The sequence below is a fragment of the Peromyscus leucopus genome, chromosome 1 (assembly GCF_004664715.2).
Source record: "Peromyscus leucopus breed LL Stock chromosome 1, UCI_PerLeu_2.1, whole genome shotgun sequence".
NCBI classification, from domain to species: Eukaryota; Metazoa; Chordata; class Mammalia; order Rodentia; family Cricetidae; genus Peromyscus; species Peromyscus leucopus.
Window position 1 is genome coordinate 94805492 of NC_051063.1, and position 13024 is coordinate 94818515.

Genomic DNA, 13024 nt, shown 5'->3' on the forward strand with positions numbered 1-13024 from the left:
GTGAGAATATGTCTCAAGAAAAAAGGAAGAAAGAAAAGGGATGAGAGGGGAAGTTAAAATGATAGCAGGGGATTTTAATAAACACTTCATAAGAAAGTGATTATTTGGGTGGGAAAAAATTAAAAACACAAAACCATCCATTCAATAAATGAGCAAATGCTTGAACAGACTGATCCCAAAAGAAGAAATGTTAAGTGTCCCATAAATATGTGAAATATTAATCATCCTTAATCCTCAGGAGAATGCAAATTAATGCATTAAGATTCCTTTCCCTTCTCCAGTCAGAATGGATATTGATAAGACATGAGTAGCAACTAACAATGATGAGGATTTTAGAGAGGGAACCCTTTTATCCTGCTGGTGAGAATAGAAACTGATGTGATCACTGTGGAAGCCAGAATGGAGGTTCCTCAAAATACTAAAATAGAATTTCCATATGATCTAGCTATATCACTGATGGCTGAAAACTTGAGGGAATCTAAGTCAGCCTACCACAGACACATTTGCTTGTCCATATTTATTGCAGCACTGTTCACAATAACCAAAATATGGAACCAGCCTACATGCCCATCACAGATGAGTAAAGAGAATGTGGTTTATATACACAATAGAATTTTATTTAGCTATAAGAAATTAAATAGATCATTTGTAGGAAAGTGGTTGGAACTGGTAAGCATCATATTAAGCAAAATAAACTAGACAAATAAATACAAATATCACATTTTCCCTAATATGCAGAATCTGCATTTTTTTGTTTTTGTTTTTGTTTTTTGAGACAAGGTTTCTCTGTGTAGCTTTGGTGCTTGTCCTGGATCTTGCTCTGCCTCCCAGGTGCTGGGATTAAAGGCATTTGCCACCACCACCACCCCGGCCGGAATCTACATTTAAATATAGATGATGTGAAAGTAAAAGTATTAGTGAAGGGACAGGAGTCTTAAAGGAGTTAAGCAGGGAACAGGAGAAGGTAATAGAGGAAGACAATTGCCACATTTTCTCTACCAAGTGTGTGACCTGAAAGCAGGAGATACTGTTTGGTGGGAAGGCAATGAACAAGAAGACTAGGGGGAAGAGTGTAGAAGAGTTGGGGTGATATATACAACCTTATTAATGTAACTCCAGAGATCTGTATGCTTAAAGTGAATAACATGGTAAATTTTATGCCAAGCATATTTTACCATGATAATAAAAAAATCATCAAAAGGATGCTGGATTAGTAGTCAAGGAGTTAAAATATGTGTGATTCTTCAAATAAAGCAAATTGCTGTCTTTCATTTACAAATTAAGTACTCTTTACTTCCCCAGCATCCTGTCCTGAATGCTGAGAGCCAGTCTTTAAAAATAAATACATAAACATGGAGATATATTGTATGAAATTCTCTGAGAATTAATTTTAAGTTGTTCCCCCACACACACACCCGGAGCTGAGGACAGAACCCAGGACCTTGCGCTTCCTAGGCAAGCGCTCTACCACTGAGCTAAATCCCCAACCCCTAATTTTAAGTTTTTTAAATTTAAAAAAATTATCATAACACAGTCCTAGTGGCATACACTTTTAATCCCAGCCCTTAGGAGGTAGAGGCAGATGGGTCTCGGTGAATTCAAAGCCAGCTTGGTCTACATCAAAGTCCAGGCCAGCCAGGGTTATATAGCAAGCCGTTGGCTATAAATAAGTAAATAAACATAATTATGTAGTATTAAGGAAACAGTTAAGCTTGTTTTGACATTTGAACTTGTTGTCATTCCAAAAATGATGTTTTTTATTTGTAACCCTTTCACTTCTCAGGCAGTCTACAGGTGGCTTTGTTCTCTGTTGTCATTGTTGTGAGTTGTTGACAGTTTAACTTTTTCTCATAACACAAACCTTTAATCCTAGTACTCAGGAAAGCAGAGACAGATGGCTCTCTCTTAGTTTAAGGCCATCTTGGTCTATATAGCAAGTTCCCGGCCAAACAAGACTATGTGATAAGACCCTGTTTCAAAAAAAATTGAATCTAAATGAACTTATATTTTATGATATATCTCCACCAATGTGTTTCTGCTTGTTCAAAACTCACAGTGATGCCAGGCAGTAGTGGTGCACGCCTTTAATCCCAGCACTTGGGAGGCAGAGGCAAGTCAATCTCTGTGAGTTCAAGGCCAGCCTGGTCTACATACTGAGTTCTAAGACAGGCTCCAAAAGCTACACAGAGAAACCCTGTCTCAGGAAGAAAAGAAAAAAGAAAAAAACCTCACAGTGATATTATGCTATTTATGCTTTTATATTATCTCACTTCCCATGTTTCTTACCCTCTCCTCCCCAATCACTCTCTTCCTCCCTTCTGCATTCCTGAAGCTATCCTGGCCTTTTAGTCATACCTCAAGCTGTACAAGACAGTAGTTTACCAAGAGTAGCCCGCTGCTATCGACACAATCGCCTACCTGTCGTATGTTGGAAGAACTCAAGAAGTGGTACTCTGCTTCTCCGATCTGGGGGATTCCATGGGAAGGAGTTGTTGGTCTTTTCAAATCACAGAACTCCCCTCAAGCCGGTAAGCATCTCTGTACAACACAACTCTCACTGAAGAGTATTCCTAAATCTCCACCAGGCATAGTATCTAGGCCTGTGGACTCAGTTCCTTGGGAGACTGGGGCAGGATCACTTGACCTCTGAAGTTTGAGTGCATCCTGAATGCCATAGTGAGACCAGAGAGACAGAGTCTTCCCAAAGGTAAAGGGAGTAAAACCTGGGTCCAGCTGCCTCTCACCACACCCTTTTCACCATGCCACATGCAGAGTAGGCAGCACTGGACTTGAGTGAAGATGGCTGCTGGCATGTGGGACTCCACATTGAATTAACATCTTACTTACCATACCTGATCTTTTTTTTTTTTTTCCCTTGGTTTTTGACAGATAATAGGCTTTGGTTCTAGACTGTTTTCATTCTGGCAAACGAGAATATCCATTGTTGGAAACTAGATTGTACCAACCTTTGCTCTTTTTTTCTGAAAGGTATCCAGGTAAATTTAACAGCTTCAGAGGTAAATATGGATTTTGTCCTGTGTGGCATGTGAATACACACAAATGATAACAGTAAACACAACCAGAATGCAGCTTTTGGCTCTGACAAAGAATTTTTTAGGAAATTAGGGAAACAGGATATTTGTGAATACCATGACCAAGGTAGTAAAGTCTTGAAATTAGGGAAACAGGATATTTGTGAATACCATGACCAAGGTAGTAAAGTCTTGAGCTATAGTTTGCTGACTTTTTTCATGGTTTCTAGTTAAACTTTGGCCCACTATAGTATTAGATATGATTTGGGGAATAGCATTCTTTCTTCTTTAGAACCCAGAATCTTTGGTCAAGATGGGAGAAGAGCCATGTGGTTTTTGAGATCTCTATCCCTCCTGAAAGTTGGCCATTTCCCCCCCCCCCCTCATAATTTGCTTGATTGAGGGCATCATGAACAGTACTGTATTGTGCCTGGCTTGGAGTTTCAGCAGTGTTGTAATAAAAAAAAAAAAAGTTGATTTTACCATTTTCTGTTTTGGAGAGTTCTCCCAAGCCAAAGTGTGTATGTAGAGCACAAGTAAATATAACTGCAGAAAGCCTGTAAGTTCAGAAGCACTGGCAAGCATATTACTGAGCACACAATGGGGAAGTTGTTCCATTGTGTTCTGATTCTGATAGGAGTTTTATTTTTATATGCTAGTATATATTTTATATTTCTGAATAAATACATTTGCTTATTTGATGTTTTGATGTTTTCAAATTGGTATATACCTCCTAATTGATGTGATCAGAAAGAATAGTATCATAGTTGAAAATGGCATGTGAACCTTATATTTGATGATATCTTAGAGCAAATAAAAATAATACTCATTATTCTCTATGCAAGGTATAAGAAAAACGTATGATTTTGCTGTCCTTTTAGTACACCTCTTCCAGATGCCTGTGCCTGCCAAGTGTGCAGTACCCACTTGTTATCCCAGCATTTGGGAGAGGTGAAGGCAGGAGGAGCAATATTTCAAGGTCAGCCTCAGCAACATAATGACTTTGAGGCTAGTCTGAACTACATGAGACCTTTATCAAAAATTAAAAGTACATAAATAAAGGGCCTGAACCATTTCATTGATTCAGTTTTACTTCACACAAACTAAGCTCATATTCCTGACAACTATTCGCTTTACAATTGTTTGTATTTGTCCCTACTTTCTGCCCCTCTTTTAGAAGAACCAGGGCCTATGGCAATGTGGCTCCCATATTCCTCCTGTCTTTCTCTACTCTTCCAGCAACAGAGCCCCACAAGCTCATGTCACCTGTTAAGCCTGTTAGGACGTTCTCATCTATGCCTATTCTGGAATGCCAAAGAATCTCACTCTATTCTCTCTGCTACCACATAGTAGCATGGGCAGAATGTGAGGAGATCATCAAGGGGATGTTGTTTGTGGACCTTCATTTTGATTCTACCAATACATCAATGTTTAAAAGGCGAGTCCTATGCTGGCTTCCCAGACTTGGACCCTTTATGGGAGAATCATGAGCAATTGAGAAGTAAATGTGTTAAAACCAGCATCAAAAGATAAGCCACATAATTGATCAGGCTTTAAATCTAACTGTTTTCTATATTTGGGTGTGGTAGCATGAAGTAATATAAAGAAAGTTTAAACAAATATATTTGAGCTTATTTTATAAACAGACTTTTATTTTATATATTTTTCTTTTGTATTATAGTTTCTACCTCCTCTTTGGAATCTTCCAGTAGTATAGAACAGGAAAAGTACTTGCAAGCCTTACTGACTGCAGTTACTGTTCATCAGAAACTCAGAGGCAACAGCTCCCTTACTGTCAGGCCAGCACTTGCCCTGTCCCCAGGTAAGATCGGATGATGTTTCATTAACAACTGCCCTGAAAGGCAGAGTCTGTTTCTGAGGTTAATCTCCTTAGATATGTGCTCTTAGTCACTTCAACAGGACTCCTTAAAGTTTTTACCCTACAAGGCTACAAGTTTAGCTTCTTTTACCTAGAAGTCAAAGTACCACTTTTAAGTCTAGTAATTAGAAACTATGTGTAGAGAGTCAATTATTTTCTTTTAAAAATACTAAGAAAACAGAAGGTAACAAACATAAAGTAACCCTAAAGTCCCAGAGTCTACTTTACATAAACCTTAAAATATTATTATGAGGTTGAATGTATAAATGTATAAATTGAAAATCTGATTATTAAATGTATATTGATTAAAATTTGAAATTCCCAAAATTTCTTTAGCCTTTTATGATTTTGCAGTAGTTTGTTTTCTGTAGAGTTGGATGAAGCCATTAAGACTTGTACTAATATTCTGTTTCAGTTATCATGTGATGGAACCCCAAAGGGTTCATGTAGAGGTAACCCTGATGTGTTAGACAGGAGCATGTGACTTGAGAAGTTGGTCTCTTTGGCTTTATCAGCTATCGGAATTACTCAACATAAGCAGAAAGTGGCTTTTCTTGCAAAGTAACACCATGCATGCCTTGCTTCATTTATCATTGGATTCTCTGATTGCACTTGCCAAACCTAACTCTATAATCTTTCAAATATGTGTTATCTCTGATGAAATAACAACATTGCTGTGTTATCTCTAATAAGGCTTTTGGGGATTTCAAAAGTACAATGTTTGGCAGCAATTAGACTTGCTACACATGAAGATAACTTTTTGTCATTTGAGTAATGTTAACCTGAACACCATGATTTTGTTCTTTTTTTTTTTTTTTTGGCTGACTTTAGGGACTGAAAGGAGGACTTCAAGAATGTCCACTGTGCTTAAGCAGGTAGTGCCAGGACATTTGGATGTAAACCCATCCAATAGCTTTGCTCGAGGAGGTTAGTAAGACCAATTTTGTAACTGAGCACTGATACAAGCTTAACAGAGGAGAACATTCTTTAGATAGTAGATGACTAATCATGATTCTTCATTACCCTTCTCCAATGAATGATCATATTTACTTCTAGTTTGATGACAAAGGTGTTATGCCTTATGGAACAATGGGTATAATCATTAATGGTGGCTTAGGTATTGATGGATTAGAGAGAATTAGGAGGTGAGATAATTAGGTTCAATGGTGACAACCCACCAAATTCACAGGGTAAAAAGAATCCTGACAAAATTAGAAGAGATACCAGACTGAGCTGTGTCTCCAGAACCTTTCATTTTACTAAGTTTCTTTTCCTCACTCTCTCTGGACATAGCAGCTGGTGTGAGGAGATAGGAGAGAGAGAAGTAGTCATTCCACTCTGGTCTCTGCAAGTTACTGTGAGATTCTTTTACTCTGCAAAGGAAATTCTAAACCAGATGCCTCAACTACAAAGTTCTGCTGCTCCACAGTGAAATCATAATCATAGATTTTTTTCCTCTTGCTCCCATTCAAAGATTACTGTCCTTGAAAACAAGCCACCCACATGATCTGGTTCTGCATGGACATTGTCAGTTAAGGGCAATTCCTTTCTTCCCAAAAATAGTACTTTGCATGTACAAACAACTCTGTTAAGAAGGTCTTTCTCATATTTCTTTCTCTCTTTCTTCCTTCCTTCCTTTCTTCCTTTTTCTTTCTTTCTCTTTCTTTCTTTTTCTTTCTTTCTTTCTTTCTCTTTCTTTCTTTTTTGGTTTTTTGAGACAGGGTTTCTCTGGAACCTATCCTGTCTCTGCCTCTCAAGTTCTGGGATTAAAGTGTGTGCCGCCACCACCTGGCTAGGTCTTTCTCATATTTCTAAAACTCTGCTACCAGATAATTTTTACATGTTGACCCTTGTGCAAGTGGCTTATACCTGTAATCCTAGCACTGAGGAAGCTGGGACAGAAGGATAATAAGTTTGAGGCCAGGCTAGGTATCAGGAGTTAGAAATGAAATCTAATTTCCCACACTTCAGATCTCTTCAGCTTTAAAGGTTGTTCTCATGTTTTCTCACTGTTTATTTGGCTGTAGTCCACTCACTATCCTCTTTACTGTGTGGATTCTACAGAATAACACCCAGCACTCTGGGTATTCAGGTGACTTTAGATCCTGCAGCAAGCCCATGCTAGAGTAATGCCATTTTGAAGTCTTTCCCCATTTGACATGTGCTGTTGTTCTTAACAGACTGGCCTGGAGAATTGCTTTTGGTCATAAGTATGCTTTTGGTTGTACCTATAAACTTTCACCCTCTGGGTGTTTTCTAATGTAAACTATTAATTGTGTTAGAATTTGGATATTAGTTCTGTCCACTAGTATATTAACTGCTTTTACAGATCTTTTTCATCTATAGAGTCAATTACTGTTCTCGTGTTGTTTGAAAAACAAAAAGAGCAAATCATCAGTAAAGCAAAGGCAGAGTCATATAATCTCTGAAGAAGAAGAATGGTCCTTACAGGCTCTGTTCTTACTAAAATCTACTTGGTCCTTATTTCTAAATCTATGACATTCTTTTTAATCTAGAACTATTTATCTGCATCACCAGGTATTTTATGGTTATTTTGACATGACTTATAAGACTCAGTGCTTTCTCCTAAGAACTATAAATAGTCTGTAAATAATCCATTGCAGAATTTGGTTCAGAGTCAACATATAAGCTCTGTTTTACAAAATTCAGCTTTTTCCCTTGTGAAAACCATCGCATGTCCTGGTAGTCATCAAATGCCTCATCAAAACCTTCTGAAATTACACTTCTTCCCAAGAGCTTCTAACTTTCTGGAGTCCTGTTTCCAGTTAATTTGTTAGGCCTTGAGACTGGTATTTCATTTCCTGGAGCTACTATAGCAAAGTACCACAAATGGTGGCTTAAACAACTTTAGTCTCACAGTTTGGGAGCAGCCAGAAGTCTAGAATCAAGGTCAGCATCCAGAGGGCTTTAAGAAAGAATATTTGATAACTGCCTTCTAGGGGCTGGAGGTTGTCTAGAAATCTGTGGTATTTATTTGCTTATAGAGGCATCACCCAGATCTCTGTTTTCATCTTTATGTAACATTCTCTATATCTGTGTTGCTTAGGGTTTCTTTTGTTTGTTTGTTTGTTTGTTTGTTTTGTTTTGTTTTGTTTTCCGAGTCAGGGTTTCTCTGTGTAGCTTTGGAGCCTTTCCTGGAATTCACTCTGTAGCCCAGGCTGGCCTCGAACTCACAGAGATCCGCCTGCCTCTGCCTCCTGAGTGCTGGGATTAAAGGCATGTTTAGGGTTTCTATTGCTGTGAAGACACACCATGACCAAGAAACTCTTACAAAGGAAATTTAATTGGGAGAACTTAACAATTTCAGAAGTTTAGTCCATTATCTTCATGGCAGGACATGGCAGCGTGCAGGCAGACATGGTGCTAGAGAAGAAGCTAAGAGTTCTACATCTTGATCCGTAAACATCAGGAAGCAACTGTGCCACACTGAGCGTAGCTTGAGTATATGAGACCTCAAAGCCCACCCCCACAGTGTCACACCTCCTCCAACAAGCCACACCTCCTAATAGTACCACTCCCTACAGGGGCCATATTCTTTCAAACCACCACAGTGTCTTTCCCTAAGTTTTTTTCTTTTTGTAAGGACCCATTCATACATATTGTAGTTGGGGCCTAGTCTATTCCAGTATGTCTTATATTAACGAATTACATCTGTACCGCACTGTTTCCAAATACAGTTGCTTCTGAGATACCAGGGTTGGGATTCCAATTCTTGAATTTGGACAGATAACAAGTCATATGTAGTTTTTTTTCCCTTAGTTTTTTAAAGTTTAAGATACAAACTTCATTCTTCTCATGTTCAGTGGATTTGAAGCAAGAGACAATATAATGTATTTTTCCTTAGAGTCCTGGGATTTCCCCTGTCATGAAGTATTGCCAGATTTTTATAAATGGTTACGACTTACCCTTTCTGTGTGTGGATAGTAGTGGAGAGTTGAAGTTAGGCCTCCTGCATGCTATGCAAGCACTTTACAGCTGAATTGTAGCCCTACCCCAGCTTTCTGATGAACGTTTATACAGATGGCAGGTCTGTTATCTCAGATGCCACGGGCCAGATGTTTTTAATGTCTTAGAGTGGTTTTTTGTTTATTTGTTTTGTTTTGTTTTAGATTGTAGAATATTTAACATGCTAGACATCCTTCATCTAAAAATATAGAATCCAAAATCAGAAAGTTTTTGATACGTCATGCAACAATTAGTTGCATGTTGCATTTGTTGTATGTTGATACATACAACATTATTTGAAACATTCAAATGTTTCAGATTTTAGAGCACTTTAGGTTAACTTAGGGATGCTCAATCTGTATTGTCAGGAAAAGTAAGTCAGTAAATTTTCCGTTTAATTTTTAGTAGAATGCAACTTCCAGCAGATACCTAGATATAGTTTAAATTGATTCCCCCCTCCAGTACCCCCCTCTTATATTTTATTTTTATAAGCTTCAAGAACATTTTATCCCCATATTTGGCCAGGTAACCTATAAGATAAATTTTAGGTTTAAAAATTGTCTTTCCAGTTTATGACCCATTTTATTCATATATGAAGGCATTATTTCTGATTCCTTACCCAAGTATTTCTTGCCACAAATTTCTTTGTGAACTTGGTTTGTATACTTATTACAGCTTTTTGCTCTCAACCAGTTGCCTATCATCTGACCCATAAGCAGGTCTCATTCTTTTACTCCATCTCTTCACTGCCAAAGCCTCCCATAGCTTCCAAAGGCCCAGTGATTAACTAAGATAGACTGAGGTTCGCTATCACCCTCTCTGGCCCTAGAGCTACTTTATGTTTCTCTTATGTACATTTCGTCCATGTAAAGTCACAGGGATAGACTGTATGGCAGTAAGTTTGGAGGTTTACCATGAAAGGCAGATGCACATTCTGATCAGACAGGGCAAGACTAGATGCCGACATTGCACAGCCTACAAGTTCTTCCTTAGGCCTTTTACAAGTTTCCTCATTCTTCCTGAGGGCTGGGCACTGCTTCTTTATCAGTCCCTTAGTTACTCTGTGTAAGAAGAACTTCCTGTTTTTCCATTTTTCCTCTTAGCCTCCTTTTTGCTCTTCTGTTTTCATGTTCCTTTCTTTAACATACAGTCTTAATTTTGGGTTTACATCTTATATCCATTGTACACTTTTCCTGCTCTAATGAGCAGAACTTGAAATTGGCCATCTTTTTTCAGATCACTTTGCATTTAATGCACAAGTTGATGAATTATAAGAAAGATGATATATCCTTTTTTTTTTTTTTTAACAAAAGCCACTTTAAGAAAATGCGAGGATAGCCAGGTGGTGGTGGCGCATGCCTTTAACAGCACTCGGGAGGCAGAGGCAGGTAGATCTCTGTAAGTTCGAGGCCAGCCTGGTCTACAGAGTGAGTTCCAGGACAGAACTACACAGAGACACCTTGTCTCAAAAAAACAAAAAAGAAAATAAAATGTGAAGATGTGAATAATGTTGTTTTTTGACTTAGAGGTTTATCCTTGAGGTAATTACTTCCAGGACAGATGTTTCAGCTATTTAAAATTAACTTTCCCACATTTACATAGCAAGCAGCAATCTATTAGTGTTGAACCATTTCAGTGTAACATTGACTGACTATATCTGCATCTAGTACACTGAGTAGGTGTAAGATCATATTGAAAGTAAGCTATACCATCCCCAGACCCAACTTAAGCATCACTTTCCCTTCTCTCTCAAGTTTGGTCTGAACAAAGTAACCATGTGTCCCATGAGAATAATGAGCCACATCATTTCTTCACTGGCACAGTCTCTTAGCCACTTCTGGACAGGTGCAAGGTCACCTGGTTGCATAGGCCACTGTATATTGAAGGTTTATTCTATTTGAGAGGTTGAGACAAGAGGATTAATGCAAGTTTCAAGTCAGCTTGGGCACAGTGTAAGACCCTGTCTCAAAAGAGCTTTTACAGCCCTGACTAGGGTGTCATTTGGCTACTAAGACCATGAGTGCCTATCATTTCTTGCTTCCGAGGAAGTGAGATAGGAATGAACATCATTTCCAGTGATTTTCTTATTATGAGATTTATCATATTATGAGATCATGTTTTATGCAGTTTTGTATTGTAAAGCTAACAATGTTATTAGTAATTCTGAAAACAATTATTTCCCTTAATTGATTTGAATAGTTCTTTTTCTTGGGAAATGATGTAACTACTCACCATTTTGTTATTACCAGGTAAAGTTTGCCATAGTCACAAAACACTTTCTGTCTAAAGGGAAAAAATATTACTCAAATTACAAAAGTATTATCTCAGCTATTGCCTATCATTTTGGTGCAAATAAGAATTTTAAGAGAAGCCATTTACTTCAACCATCACAAACTTGTATTGGTGGTATTAGGTATTGTCACAGGATCATGATTTTTTGCTACTCGTAACTTTACTTATGAATAAATAAATACAATTTCTGAATGCACTGGAGGAAGGAAGATGTGTGGCAATGCTTAATGCTCACTGCAGAATACGCCCTCAGTTATTCCAAATGGTTGCTAGAGCTTCACTGTTCCCTGGCATGATGACCTTCTCAGAGAGCAATGTGTGAGACAACACATGGTTTTCGCCACTCTCCTTCAGTGTGAGGGCCAGTATATTCCTAACATTGACACACATGCACCAAATTCCCTATTTTTATTATTGACTTACTTCTGACTGACAGTCTTTAAAAGCTTGTTCCATTTGGTATAATTTTTTAGTGGCACCCTCTGCTGTGCTGTCCATTTTATTACGCTTACAGTGTTTATAAATAGGAGCTGAGAATTCATCCAGTAGACATTCAGTTCATCCTTTTTGTTATTGGGAAGCTTTCTGTTTGTTAATTAATACTTGTATTTACATTTTCCTCCTATGTTAACTTAACCTTAAAAGCTAAACATTCTTCTCTTACTCGATTGCTCTGATGTTTGCTGCTGTATACATTTCATTTCTTCTGTCTTTAACCTTACCTACCAGTGCATGGGTACAGAGACAAATGTTTCACTCAGTCAAATCCCAAATCTTCAACTAAGGAAACAGTTCATAACCAAGGTACTGTATTATGTGTCCCAGTGTGTCACTTTTTAAAATTACCTTCATTTGAAAGTAAATGCTACAAGTAACTTTTCATGTTTGTCAAATTATATTCATTTGTATTATGAAATTCTTGTGATTCCATTTAAAAACCATTTGTCATGATGCCTAAGGAAAACTTACTGATTACACAGAAGGACACCTTCATTTTAAGCAGAACTGGTTCTTTTTCTTTAGAACTGGTCTATTAAGTTCCACAAATGCTGATAGAGGGAAAAGGTAACAGCATTATTGAGGTAAACTGCAGTCATTTAGAAACAGGGCTTGATTTATCAATGGAGAAAGGTTCTGAAATAGCCCTTTCAGGTCTACACAAGAAAACCCAACCCTGGGGAGGTCCTCCACCTGTCGCCCATCTCTGCAGGTGCAGAGAGGCTCTTCTGCTTTGAAGGGCTGCACTGCTAGGTTTGAGAATTAGTATATGCCTCTGTGGATTGGGAGATTTTAATCATCTCACACAGGAAGTCCTTGATTCTTCTAATTCATATAAACTTGGTCAGCTTATACAATAAGGTTCTTCTTTCTGCCTGGTGTGTATGGACATTCTCCTGAAAGATGTCTGTTTCTGGCTGTAGGTTTTAAATAACCCTAAATTAAATGAAATGCACAATCCTAAAATTATAATTTCTTACTTTTTATGGATACTCTATAATAGAATTTTTAGTTGTTTAAAATTGGGTGATTTTTACCTAACCAAATATGCATTCTAACCCAGCCTCTGGCTTTAGAAGATCTAGTAAGTTTCTAGTTGATCTCATGATGTAGTTCATGTTGCACTGAGTCCATAAGCAGAAGAGCACTCCTCCTGTGAAGGCTGAGAGCTGCATAGAGACCCCGTGCTCAGGCCCCTCCCTTGTCTCCTGCCCGCACACACGCACTCTGTTCCCTGTGTCACACACTCGGCTTATGCTCTCATACTTCCTTTAAATACCAAGTCTATATCGACATGAAATGGGATATGAATAATATCTTAAATCCTTCTAAATCTAAGACAGTGATTATAAACCAC

At 38.0% G+C, this 13024-nt stretch overlaps 1 protein-coding gene across 1 annotated transcript in view; it reads left to right on the forward strand.

Moving 5' to 3' along the window:
* Positions 1-13024, forward strand: part of Sbf2 (SET binding factor 2) — a 352132-nt gene that overhangs the window by 300500 nt on the left and 38608 nt on the right. The window contains 4 exon segments of the mRNA XM_037211535.1: positions 2333-2481; positions 2484-2528; positions 4714-4854; positions 5743-5838. Coding sequence (XP_037067430.1) covers positions 2333-2481; positions 2484-2528; positions 4714-4854; positions 5743-5838 — 431 coding nt within the window.